This window comes from Gossypium hirsutum, chromosome A01, assembly GCF_007990345.1.
Source record: "Gossypium hirsutum isolate 1008001.06 chromosome A01, Gossypium_hirsutum_v2.1, whole genome shotgun sequence".
Lineage (NCBI taxonomy): Eukaryota > Viridiplantae > Streptophyta > Magnoliopsida > Malvales > Malvaceae > Gossypium > Gossypium hirsutum.
The window spans coordinates 99,686,673-99,701,486 of record NC_053424.1 but is presented as its reverse complement, the minus strand read 5'-3'; the positions used below and the strand labels follow the sequence as shown (position 1 = coordinate 99,701,486).

General features: G+C 29.9%; 1 protein-coding gene across 1 annotated transcript; it reads right to left on the bottom strand.

Moving 5' to 3' along the window:
- Positions 1-2,027: 2,027 nt before the first annotated feature.
- On the bottom strand, positions 2,028-3,842 carry LOC107917450 (ethylene-responsive transcription factor ESR2). The gene has a single exon (XM_016846804.2). It carries the CDS (start codon positions 3,688-3,690, stop codon positions 2,431-2,433), a length of 1,260 nt encoding a protein of 419 aa, XP_016702293.1. The 5' UTR covers positions 3,691-3,842; the 3' UTR covers positions 2,028-2,430.
- Between the last annotated feature and the right edge of the window lie 10,972 nt (positions 3,843-14,814).

The window sequence follows — 14,814 nt, the reverse complement described above, 5'->3', positions numbered from 1 at the left end:
GATAATGCAGAAAAATGATGTTAAAGTACAAAACCATAATAAATAAATATTGATGAGGTTGCTCAGTTCAGACCATTGTTTCTAAAGTTGAAGCAAAATGTTTACTACGACTAAATGCTTTGCCATCCATCTATCTTGGCTTTAGCTACCCAATTCTACATTTTATTTCTTCCATTTCATTAAACCCCATCTATATATAATATTTGAACTATAGCCCTTCCGTAAAATTAAAATCTCCTAACTGTCAACTGGTCCATCACTACTCTTTTTAAAAGCCACTTGCAACTTAATTTACTCTCGTATTTAATATTCGATTTCATGATTTTGAATGAATATAGGAATTACATTTAGGCATTGCTAATTTAGTCATTATTATTTTTTAATTAAATTGTCAAAATATTAATATTTTAAAGAAGTTGATATGGAAACCCTTGTGATAGTCCACATGCATTTCATGTAGATATGTTACTATTTGTCTGATATGATACACAATAAATAATTAAAAATTATAAAAATATTCAAAAATAAAAAATTTAAAATATATATAATCATAAAAAATAGCATGAAGTATACATAATTGCTATGCGAGCTACCGTATTTAAAAATTTAACATTTTAATCGATATTTTCGTTAAAATAAGGTCAATTGATTCATTTTCAAAAAATTAATTGTCAAATTTATTTTTTTAAAGGTTAATAATCGAATTAAAAAATATATAAATATTGAAAATTAAATTTTACATTAATGTGTTGTATTTATATTTATGCAACTGTTAACGAAAAGAATACAAGTTACAAATCCCATAGTAATGGGAAATTGACTTAATTTACGGTATTTTGTTATTATTCAAAGCAATAAAAAAATTCAGCGGCAAATTAAAAAATTTAAGGTTATAAAGTTTGAGGTTTACCATATATGAGTTTGATATTTATATTAGATTTGTTCATTTATAATCTAATTTGTTAGTTTGATAGTTCAATTAGTCATTCAATAATGTATTAATGTAATGGTTGATAATTATTACAAAGAATAATATTTGATGTATTATTGATGCATGAATCTTATGCATTATCAGCAAATGATGATACAATACATAATAATTAAATAAATTAAAAAATAATAAAAGATTTATAAATAAATAGTAATAGTTTTTTAAACATAATTAAATATTAATTATGATTATCATAAATAAATACTAATAACTCTTAGGTTTAGGGTTTAAAATCTTTAATTTAAGATTTAGAGTTCAAGCAAGTATAGGATTTTGAGTGGGATTTTAATATTTGTTTATAATTAATTATTATTTAATTATTTAAATAGAGTTATTAGTATATTTGTTTATACATCCTCCGATATTTTGTTGTTTTATTCCATGATTAGGTATCATGATTATTATCAATTGGTCGTGCATGAAACTCATTTATTGAATGTGCATTTAAATTCTCTCTTATTATAATTTTTTGTATACCTTTTATTTGAAAATTTTAGTACTCATTTCTCACATTTTCAATAATAATGTTAGGATGAATTTAACATTGAGGTTGAAAGAGTGATTTTGAAAAGTCTGATCGTGTTTTTGAAAAAATAAAAAATTTTAATTTTAGATATTATGTTATAAAGTACTACACTTTTTTTTAATGAGGATAAAAAAAAATTAGAAATTTTAGAAGTTAAAAATGTAGTTTGGTTGGAAGGGTTTGAAATCATTTAATGAAAATTAAAATATATATTTAATAAGTTAATGTTTCCATGTAAATCACCTCATCAAACTCGTAAATCCAGCTTCACCCAAAAGGCCAAAACTAGAGAGTAGGGTGAGGGAGAAAAGCAGCATTATGCTCAAAAGTTAAAAGCAAGTGAAACAACCATTTGTCTTATTTTCCAGAGATTATTCCTTCTCCTCGGACACACAAAAACGGGTTTCTCATCTTCTTAGCCTTTTTAGGAATTTACGTTTACTTGGTTAGATTTAGATTTCAAACGCTTCGGTTTGCGAAACAGAAAGATCAGAATATCCACACAGATCCTTAACCAATGCCTTTTTATTGTTTCAACCAGAACGTAGAACCCAAAAGCCCGACAAATGCCAGACCTAATTGTGTTCCAAGGTCAACGCAGATTGACAGACATCATGCCTCACAACTTTGCTTCTATTACTGAACAAGAAACACTTTCTTTTTCTTTTCTTTTAATTATTTCCAACGCTAAAGCATAAGAGAGAAGACAACTTAGCCATCCTGGGGTTACATTACATTATATAATAATAAAACTACTGCTACTAGTAACTATCAATAAGCTTCTAGTTGATGATAATTAGGTATCCAATGACTTGATCTTGACTTCAAAAGCCCTAAACTCAGCATTCCAATTGTGTCAACAGATATGATCCACAAATGGGCATGTTGGTTTTCAACTTGCACTGTGATGGACTCAACCATTTTGAACCCTAGTCGCTAAGGTTCTCATGAAATCTGGGTACTGACAGATATCATCCACCATGCAGTCTTGACCCAGCTGTAGATGGTTCACCGGAATCTCATTACTGTATGGCACCACTTGAGAACCTGTGATTCCATTGAAACTCTCAAACTGCTGAGGAACCCCCTGACAGTAATCTATATAACCACCTAAATGCTCACTCTTCTTGCTCTCCTTCAACCCACTCAGGGACTGGCTGGATGACATCTCAGTCACTAGTGGAACGATGGAATGTTGAATGCAATCAGTATCTGATTTCTTTGAGCTGGGTTTCGGTAAGAATCCCTGAATTATCTCTTGCAACAAGCCAGAATCAGAAGGCTCCGATCGGAAGAACTCCATATCATCAGCTTGACTATTTGACAGGGCGGGCACACTTGTTGTATGACTCGAATTCTTTTCCTTGCGAGGAAGAGTCATAGTTGGGTCAATGAGAGAATCTGCAAAGTTACCGCTTGCCCGTAGAGAACAGCTGGTTGGGGAATTCAACGAAGTACCTCCAGGCAAAATGGTTGGAATAGAGAAAGAAGAAGGTAATGAAGAAGCAGCAGAAGATGTTCCATTGATCAGTTGAAATTGGTCAACCAGAGACGGAGGAGGCGCCTGGAAAGATAAATATGAAGACGAATTTAAGAGGTCACGTAGTAAAAGCATGTTCAAAGAAGCATTTCTTTGATGCCCCCCAGACCCTAAGGAGAAGTCACCCACTTGGGAGTTAGCAAGCGGTGGCCACTTAGAAGAGTGCCCAAAACGATGATGCTTCCTGTTAAGCTGTGATTGCCTAGAGAAGCTGAACTGAGGAAGAAGGTGGTCGCTAGCGGAGTGAGGCTCAGTCACAGGGTAAACGAAATTGGTTCGAGCCTTGATTCCGCGCATAGCTCGAGCCGCACAGTCATAAGCGCAAGCAGCCTCCTCGGCCGTGTCAAAAGTGCCTAGCCACCGCCTCTCTTTGGACTGTGGGTCTCGTATCTCAGCAGCGTAACGGCCCCAAGGCCTGCGGCGAACTCCACGGTACCTCATGGTCACACCAGTGCCACCATTTTCTTTTAGAGACCTCTTGTTTGTCGTTGTTGGCGTTGTGCTGGTTGTGGTTGTGGAAGTGGCGGAGGTTGTAGTTGAGACGGCGGACTTCTTGCGATAGGCGGTGGCATCTCGTGGGTCAAGGTCAGTCACATTAACGACGCCCTTTAGTCTCCTAAAAGCTTCTTCCATCGAGTAAAAAACGAAAATTGAGAAGTGCAACGAGAGAGAGAGCAAGTGAAAAAGTAGTTAAGAAATCAAAAGCAACCGAACAGAAAGAAAAAGAACGCAGTATCTGGAATCTGGACTCAGAGAGGGCTTTGGCACCTGGAACTGGAAGCTGAAATGTGGATAATGGTGGAGCGTATCTGCTTGTATTTATAGGTAAATACTGAGAAGGGAAATGAAGTGAGAGAGAAGACATGTATGGAGAATGACACATTTTTATTTGGATAAACTACAAGCGAGGATAATTTATTTAGGAAAATTTAAGTTTAAGTTATTTAATTTTAAAAAATAATAAAATATCATTAATTTATTTAAAAATATTTATTTAAATTATTGAACTATTTAAGAGTTTTTTTTAAGTCATTAGATTATTAGTTATTCTTTTAAAGTATGGGTAGCCAACTCTAATCTACGATTCAACAATTGATATGGTGAATCTGTATCCATCAACAAATAGAAGAACATACCTTATATCTAAGTTGATCTAATTATCAATGTCTAAAATGAAAACTGTTTGGATTTTGGTTCACATATTCGTGATATTCAAAGTTATTTCATGAAAAAGAAATTGAACTATAGAAGAGATGAGGAAGGAGAGATTTTAATTGGTGCAGGTGGTTCAAACAAAAAGGTCATATAACAATGATTTTAATAACTCAATGACTTAAATAAAAACTTTTGAATAGTTCAATGACCATTTTGTAATTTTTTTGAAGTTAAGTGATCAAAACGTAAATTTATTAATAGTTTAGTGACCTTAAATATAATCCAAGCAACTCTTTCTTAAATCCAAGAAATATTTTCGTAGGCATTTGCCCCCGATCCAAATCGAGGGATCGAATTGATTATAGAAATATGAATTTAATTAGTTGATTTATTAGTGAGCAAGAAAAAATATTATCAAGGCAAATAAATAGGTTGACCTTAAAACAACAACAGTTAATTACTTTTTCTATAAAACAAACTTGTATTTTATCTACGTTACCCTTTTTTAAATAATGAAAAACAATTTGAAAGAAGCAAGTCAACCAATAGAACAACTACTCTTAGAACCCAAAAATAAATATGCTTTACCTTTTCAATTAATTCAATATCATTAAATGTATATTGATGCTTTAGTCAAAAAATTTGATAATTAAAACTGTTTTGTTTTTTTTTTTTAATTTTTTTATTGAGTGTCTTCGCTTATCTTGTTCTGGTGATCTTATCAAAAAAATTTTATCATATTAATTTCTACTCTACCTTCCTTGAGTTCATTATCGAGGGAACCCCATTTCATTTAAAGCATTTTGTTGGAAATCATATAAAGACAATTCCTATTTGAGATAGATGTTTGTGAAAGTATTTTACGATTCAGAAGCAACTGTTTCTTGTACGTATTGTGCATTAATCTATTATAACTATATAATACCCCACGCCATGAATTACTGCATTTATTCAAGTGATCCATAAACGACGAAAATCTCTTTTTTTTCCCTATCTCTATCCTAATGACTCGAAACCAAATCTCTTATTCTTTGTTGAGTAACAGTTCAAGTAAGTCTTCAATGAGCCCCTTGAAAGCTTGATACAAAAAAACTAATTTTTGTTCGACATCTCCGAGCTGTATATCCCCCATTTAATTTTGATCATTGAATAAAATAATTTTTGATGAATAACTAATTTATTCTTTCAGTTATTCTTTTTAGTCTATTAATAATAAAACAGATTCTTCCAAAGTATAAAATAAAAATTCCAATGACTTTTGCTGCTCAATCGTTCTAACCATGATTTTTCCTTTTTTTTCTAGGCATTTTCATTTCCACTTGAAATAAGAATTGTATTGGTACAAAGTATTTAAAAAAAACATATTAACTAAAATAAAGATGTAAATAGAAATGGATAAATAAATAGTAGGTTCTGTCGTTTCTAAGGTTACTTCTTAAATGGTGAGGCCCTTTCTATACACCGGAGCTCATTCATTCATTTAACATTTAACATAAACTTCTTGCCATAATTAATTGATCCTTAATCAAGTTCTTTATCATTTGCATATGAATTTATACCATTAAGAATTTCAATATTTTATGCTTCCATGTACTCTTCAAAGTATAGATCATTTCAATTCCACTTACGAATGAAGTTATAAAGCATGCAACATGCTAGTATGATCGAAATATGTTGTTGATATGAGAAACCCTTTCTTTTTTTTTTCTTTTTTTTTGTAGAACAACAAATGCCCTATCAATTACATTTTGAAGCTATGAATGTTTTTGTAACACCTATACCTGACCCAATCAACGGGTCCGAGTATGGTGTGTCACAACTTAAAACCATATGAATTTGACAAAAACACTTGAAAATTTAAAAAGCTTTGAGGTCTTTGTGTATACCTCGAATTTGGCGTAAACTCCAGTATAACAATAACAAAATAATCAAATCAATAATATGTCAAATAAAGCATATTTAGACAAACATTTGGTGGATGCCTTGTAAAATTTGCAGGGTTATATAAAATGCAATATGATTATTTCCCATACAAAAGTTTCTAGTGCATCACTGACAGTTATATAACATTCAAAACAATTTGGCGTATACACCTAAAAGATAATCTCATAAACCATAATTCACTGGATTAACTATATACTTCTAGAGTTTATAAAAATTCTCATAAAATAGTGTTTTGGAAAAAGCTGTAAATTATTATTTGGTTATAAAATACAACTATACGCCACCCTTCCAAACGGTCATGCATGATATAGAAATAGGCAAGTGGCTCACTATCAATAGTAACTCTAGTGTAATCTCTTCTACAGAATCTGTTTCTTCTATCAACACACCTGAGATGAAAAAGATAACAGAGTAAGTTCAAATGAACTTAGTGAGTTCCATAAATAAAGAAAACACAAACAATATACAAGGATACCACTGGTAAACTAGCTTTAATACCCATAATGATACTTAACCTATTAGAGAGATTCAAATGTACTTATCGTAATACACCCAATGGCATTCATAGCTCTTAGGCAGACTCGATCTGTAAACTTAATAAAACTCATGGCGGACATTATCCACCCATTTAACCATAACTTAACACAATGTGCACATTTTACACATGACTTATACTCATGCCAGTTTTAAACCAAAATTCAGAGTCAGAATCATATCAATCTGTCATATTCATATGCATACACTCCACCCTTTAACTCCTCATATAATTTTTGTTTAGCTATACATGCTTTCTTGTAATCTGCCAATTTGATTTGCAGTAAAACTGCCCTATCGAAGGCATCACAAACATCTCTCCTTCTCCTTTATCACATATCACATTTCATATATGGATGATATTGGCTCACGCAAAAAATAAAGGTATTTTATCTTGAAACATGAACTGAACATACTCATGCTGACAACTTTAGTTTAATACCACCATAACTAGATATCACACACTATGTCATTAAGCGGGAATGCTTACCTTACATAATTTATACAGGAAAAGGATTTTATAACACAAGGAACTAAGAAGGAACTCACCAGAAAGTCTAATACAATAATCTACCAACAGGTCTTTTACCCTTGTTGCTTGGACTTTCATTAGCTTCTTGAGCTAAAAAGAGAGACAATTATATCTATTAGATCATTAAATTACTGAAATTTAACATGCATGCATGAATCAATTGCATGCAACCTAGAATCAAGAAGTTTCCTTCCTCGTAAATAGTTCTAAAACCTATGCATACGTTACTTTAAAAAAATAAATTCCTTCGATAATAACCTAAGGGTTTACTAGAAATTACCAGTAAAGTAGTACTAACAATGACATCAGCTAGATACCGAAAACTCCTCGTTAGCGATTCCAACTTAGAAATTTTTAAAGGTTTAGCGAAAAATGCAAGGAATAAGAAGTAGAAGCAAAAACATAAAAAAAAATGCTAGCTAGATATCCTTATATAGAAGAGACATCCATGAAAAAAACTCAGTGGAAAGTCAGAGGATTCTACAATCGCTCTAGAATTTCAAGAAGAAAATAATTAAGAATCTAATCATCTACAGTACCCTAGTTCAGTTCTAACTAGTTCTTAACTAAACCCCAACATTACTAACTGAGCCATCGTAATATATAGTAAACACAAAAACAAATCTATCAAGCTACTAACTAACGAGTTTGCCCAAAATATATAGGTTGGCGAATAGATTAGTAGAAGGGTTCGCCAAACCTTAGAGTTCGCCGAATCCTAGAGTTCGCCAAATGGCGAATCCTACAGAATATGCTTCCCAGTCAGAAACAAATACTTCACTAACTTACTCATTTTCTACCCTTGACTTAACCGACTTACATTCCAAATAGTAACTTGACATAGTCTCCACCGGGTGGGTTGTTACGGTTTCAAATGTAACAACCCGATTTAGACCCTATTCGAAACAGTGGTTTCAGGACCACAAATTTGAGTCAGAAAAATATTTTAATATTATTTTCTGTGTTTTTAAGGTGTGAATTTATGTGTGTGAAAATTTCATTTGAAAATTTTACTATTTGATGTCCGATTTAAAAAAAAGGGCTTAATCGCGTAAAATAAAAAAGTTGATAGTTAAATGTGAGAGTGATTAATTGAATTTATCTTTATAATATGATGCATTTATAATGCAATTAGACCATAGTTAAAAAGGATGGACGGTTTTGGTATTAATTATCATGGTTTTATATTAATTTTAAAAGGGTAATTTTGTAATATGTTAATAATGTTATAATAATAAAACATAAAACAAAGTTGCATGCATTCATCTTTATTTTCAAAAGCTGAAAATACCAAAAGAAAAGAAAAAGAAAAAGAAAGCCATATTCAACCATTAGCAAGCTTGATTCAAGGTGAGTTTTAGCTCTATTTTTGATAATTTTTACGTTTTTAAGATCGTTGCTATGTTATCTATCAAGCTCATGTCTCAATTTTTGAATTTGATGATGATTTTGTATTTTTCCATTGTTGAAAGCTTGTGATTTTTGTTGTTTGATGCTGGAAAATAAAAGATATGTGATAGATTAACATGTTTTGTATTTGAATTTTTGATGAATTTGAGTAATTAGGGCTAAATTGTAAAAATAATAAATTGAGGGACTAAAATTTGAAATAAATGAAATGTGTGGACTTGTATAAGGAAGATGAATATTTGGCCTAAGCATGGTATATTGAAATTTTGCATATTTTGTGTTTTGTGCAATAGAGACTAATTTGTGAAAAGTGTGAAATGTTAGGGCAAAATGGTAATTTGCCCATTTATGTGTTTTTGGACTAAATGGAATGAATTTGTGTTTGAATAAGTTTAATTTGAATATGTTTAGATCAAGTACCAAAGAAATGGAATTTAGATTGGGGGAAAGCCAAAGTTATTGAATAGTCGTTTCGTTCCGATCGTCATTGTTCAAGGTAAGTTTAGAAGCAAATAGATGTTGTAAATTTTAAATAAATAAGAGTTATATATGCTGAAATGAATGAAGTGAAAGTATATATGTGGTAGCTGAATGTGTATATGTTTGGGAGCTAGGTTTACGAACTCGATTCGACTGAGATACGACATCCGAAAGCCTTGTACGAACCTTAGGAATAGCTAGGATACATATGTCATGACATAGGATTTTCAATATGTGATTACGTGTAAGACCCTTTCTGGGACAGTGGCATCGATATGTGATTACATGTAAGACCAAGTTTGGGATGTTGGCATCGATATGTGATTATGTATAAGACTACGTCTGGGACGTTGGCATCAATATGTGATTACATGTAAGACCCTGTCTGAGACAGTGGCATCGATATGTGATTACATGTAAGACTATGTCTAGGACGTTAGCATCGATATGTGATTACATGTAAGACTACGTCTGGGACGTTGGCATTGTACGATATGTGTGATTATCCAAGTATCCTATTCAATTTCGAATGGTTCAACGGGCAATGATAAGTTATGATCGAATGTGTAATCGAGCTAAAAGGTTCAGGTATGTTCTTGTTAAATGCTTATATGAAAATAAGGTAAGTTTTGGTATTTGAAGTGATGATATGAATTATACATGTTAAAATGTTGTTTATATGTATATTGAATGCAAATCTATATTCGGCTAAATGATATATGTATGTGATATTAAAGTATGAATCATGAATATACACATAAATGAGTGTATATATATTCGGCTATATGATGATATTGTGACCTTGGAAGTAAATGATAACTTTGTTAATGAATATATGTGTATTTTGGCCAAGTTAAAGTTGATACATGGATGTATATGTTGTACATGAATTTGCAAGTTTGAATTAAATGTGATGATGGTAGCATGAATTGGTTTAGTCAAGTTGAGCTATTAATGTTACTGAATGTTTTATTTGCTTATGACTTGCTAAACTGTGAAAGCTTACTGTGTGTATGTTTACTCTCTATTTTATAGATTTTTTTGAAGCTAGTTATGGGCTTGAGGATCGTCAGAGAAGTCTATCACACTATCAACTGTTTCGGTATTTTTATAAAGTTGAACTTAAACCGATGGCATGTATAGGCTAGCTTATGTTTATGTTTGTTTTGGAAAATGTAAATATGAGCCATGCAAAAATGGCTTGTTTATTATGTTAAGTTTGGTTTCTATGCTTTTGATTATATGATGGATATATTTTGTTTTGATGATTCGATCATGGCATATAAATGATGTGTGCTTGGTATGGTTTATTAATGTTTGAGATTGATTATGGTTGAGGTTTATTTAGGTAAATTGCTAAAAGATTTATGTGGATAATATGTGTGATAAGCTTGGAAATAATTCATATATCATTGTTAATATTAGGTCATTGTGTTCGGCAAGAAATAAATGTGCTTCTTGGATGGTTGGATAAATGTTTTAAGTTTAGTTATAATGATTATGTTCGGTTATTTATTTAATTGATTAGATTTGACTATAATGATATGAAGGTATTTGCTAAGTGGGTTGGATTGTCTATGTGCAAATTTGGGCAGGTAATGTTTTAGTAATGTTGTTCTAAGATGGCTTAAGATGTATGGTCATAAATGTATAAATAGTGAACAACCAAAGATGTAGGTTTGGTTTAGTTTTATGGTTATTTTAGGTATAATACATGTGTATAAGTGAATATGTCTTATATGCCGCGTATGTGTTAAATAATATGCTAGTAAACTAGATTATCATGAACCTATTAATTATAGCAGAAAGTGATGCTTGGTATAATCGTAAAATATTAATTAAGATATTGGTTATTTTGATAATTAGTAAACGGATAATGAAAAACATGACTTGCGCCTAAGTTAATTGATGTTATGGTTTGTGTTTGCATTTTAAATATGGTAAATTTAGGCATATGAAATGGTGCGTTATTTTGTGACTTAAATAAATGTGTATATCATGTTCAGTCATGATGTTGTATTAATAATGCCGCATATCTTTTTGGTCATAAACTTTGATATATGATTTGTTTGGTTTAGCAAGTGCCTATATTATTATGAAATAAAGTGTTTTTTTTGTTTAATAGTTAAATAACCATATGTTATATATATTTATGTACATTCGAATATGACTTAGGTGAATGTATGAATGTCCAGAATTTGTATCTTGTTCGGTAATACCTCGTAACTCATTTCGGCGACGGATACGGGTTAGGGGTGTTACATCAAATTTAAAAGTTTGCGAGCCATCTCAGGTGCTTGCATCTGATTCCATTCTCTCAAATAATATCACACACTTCTATATGGTGCAAGGAAACCTTTTGTATTTGCATAACTAGCATCTACCACATAATATTTGGGTTCACGATGTAAATAATCTATAGTTTTGATTATAACAATTTATATAAACTTAATTTGGAGAAAAACATATATTAGGTTATAATCCTTTTTATAATACCAAAATTATATAAAAATAATACAAAATTTATAATATATATACCTTTTTAAAGTAGATCTTATGAATGTTTATTATAAATAATATATTTTTTTACCATAACTTTAGGATGTTATTTTTTATAAATAAATTATGGAAAAAATTATAACATTTATTTTTACAAATAAGTATATTATAACATTTGTATAACATATAAATTTACAAATAATTATATTATAACATTTTTATAACATATAAGTTATTTTTTATGATATAATTTTTTAGGATTTATAATATAATTTAAGAATTTTTTTGCTATAACATTCATACATGTTTATGGTTAAAATATAATTTTTATAACTTAAACTTGTATAAAAATAATTTTTTAAAGTTAAATCATGTATGAGTGATTGAAAAATCATAGGGTCATTAAATTAGGATGTAACTACCCGCATAATTACTTCAATTCTCACCCTACCCCTAAGAATTGAAAAGTTTAATTGGATATTTCAATTACATACAATTTAGTAGAACTCGCTAACAATGATTACTCAAACATGTAATACTTATATAATTACAAATAATTAAATACAAATCTCATTATTGAGTAACTTCCGAAACACTACTTAAATAATTTTTCAAAAGCTATATATATTTGCTCTTATACACATATGCCATAAATTTAATTTTTTTTCTTAATTTATCATTAACTTACCCAAGATATTATTCCCTTTGTTATTTAAAAATATGTATTAGTACAATTAATGAGTATTATTAATGATTAGATAAGATTAGATATAAAATAATTTATTATTTTAAAAATTAAATAAAAAGAAAAATTAAAATAAAGTTTTAAATTAGTTGTAGCTATAACCATTAATTTAATCAAACCCTCTTTTGGAAAGATTATTTAATTTGCAGTACTTCCCCTATACTGGTACGTATTACGGACCACCCTTATCTCTTGCGACGAAGATTATTTCGAAACGTTATTATTTCATTAACAACTATTTTAAAACTTTAATCCATGCATTAGATCTTCCTTTTCATGCATTATTTTATTTTCGTTGTGTTTTTACTGGAGAATATTTTGTATCACATTATATACGCCAGCTGCTTTCTGTCAACGTTGATTTCTATGAAAAGAAAACAAGTTTCTTTCAAAGTCAATAAGAGATAAAAGGTTATCTGCCTCCGCCGCCTAAGAAAGTAATTTGCCTTCGGCTGATTCCGAGAGTAGCCAAAGAGAGGGAAAGCAAATAAAAAGCAGAGAATGGGGGTCTGGGGTTGTTTAACATGCAATAAAGAATCCAGATTTTTAGACAAGAAAATACGATAGAGGTTTCTGTTGTTTAATTTTCTAAGGGTTTTTTTTTTCTGAAAAGGGAAAGGAAAATTTTGGGAAGTTGAAGAGCTTTGATATTTATACACGGTTCTTGTGATATGGTTCAGAATGATTACACTGGCAGCGCTCAGAAGTTGTTCCTCCCGCTTCAGTCATTGCTCCTTTTTTAGATGGTTTAGCGTTGACATTTCTTTACAAATAATTGGGTGGCTTTTTGTTTTTGGCTTTGCCGGGTATTAGTGAGGGGGTTTAAGGTTTGAAAATCAAGGATTTATGGTCACATGGACTTGTCCCATGTAGGCGTTTAGTAGGGTCTTTAATGATGAGCCCCCCCCCCTCCCCCCTCTTCCTTCTCCCCCCTCTTTTTTCCCTTCCCCTTACCGTCAGAAAAAGGAAGGAAGCTGCCCATTACCCCCCATTTCTATCACCTTATTACTTCATCGCTGTAAACTCTATCCTTATCTTTTGGTTTATACTAATTACTCCATTTCTTTTGGTTTCTTCCCTGCACCATTTCTGTATGTTGGTGTATCCAAACTCAATTTCATAATAGATTTTTTTTCTTGAATCAAACTGTATTATATCGATATTAAATTAAAAACTATATTAAGTTTCTGTATCTACAGCTTTTGCTGCTCTAACTATTTTTTATCAATAAATTCTATTCTTTTTTCAGTTTAACCCTCTAAATTTAAGAACAAGCAAAAAAATCTCTAGACAAATTATTTAGAACGAAGTTTCTACAACTTCGTTTTTTGTATAAAAAATTTGGATAAGAATATACAAACTTTCACATTATTATAGCTTTAGCAAAAAAAATTGTAGCTAGACCCTCTGGTTAATTTTTCTCCATGTTTTTAATATAATTTTAAAAATTTTCAGTTTCATCCTCAAAATGAAAGAATTAGGAAAAGTAAGTCAAATAATTTAATAATAAAACATGACTTAGTATCAGTTACGAAATGAGTTATATTTGGTAAGTCAAATAAATTTTTTTTTTAAATATAGTTCTCTATTATTATTAATTGATTCTTTTTAAATTTTAAAAGGCATAAGTCTCAAAATTATACACGAACTTTAATTTAATATGCAATTGTGTACATGAATTTTATTTTGGTGCAATTATACACGTGAAACTCTAATTGTGATTCAAATATATACTTGAAACTTTAATTTTATTTTAATCATACACATTTAAAGAAATAAATACATTAATTTTTTATATATTAGATAAATATAATTATTTATGTATGTAATATATAAATATAAAATGATGTTATATCAATAATTGTGTTAATAATTTATAAGAATTGAATCAAATCAAAATTTTATGTATAAAATTACACAAAATCAAAGTTCGTGTATACAATTACACATTAAACCATAATTTATATATAATTTTGAGATTTATCTCATTTTAAAATGGTCTAAATCCTAATCTTAATTTGATGATGAGTTTAGAGCTTGGATTTGAGATTTATTTTATATATAAATTCATAGATATAGTGTTTTTTACTTATAATTTATAAACAAAATATTTCTAATTTTTTAAAGCTTAAAAGTTAGTTCGAATTCAAATTTAAACTTAAATTATCAAAACAACGAATTTGAATTAACTCAAAATTTTGTATTTGAAATATTTTAATTCCCAAATAACGAATTTTCAAAGTCCAAATTTCTAAAATCCAAATTCAAAATCAAATATAAGTTTTGCAAACACTGCCTTAATGAATTTTTGTTAATATAGCATTTGTGTAAAATTTTGTTTATTTCACTAAAAATAATTTTTGAAAAATTGTATGTGGAAAATAAAATTTTTTAAATATTTTTTTTGGTGTTTGAATGATTTTACATAACATATTTTATATTGTTTGATAAATTTTAC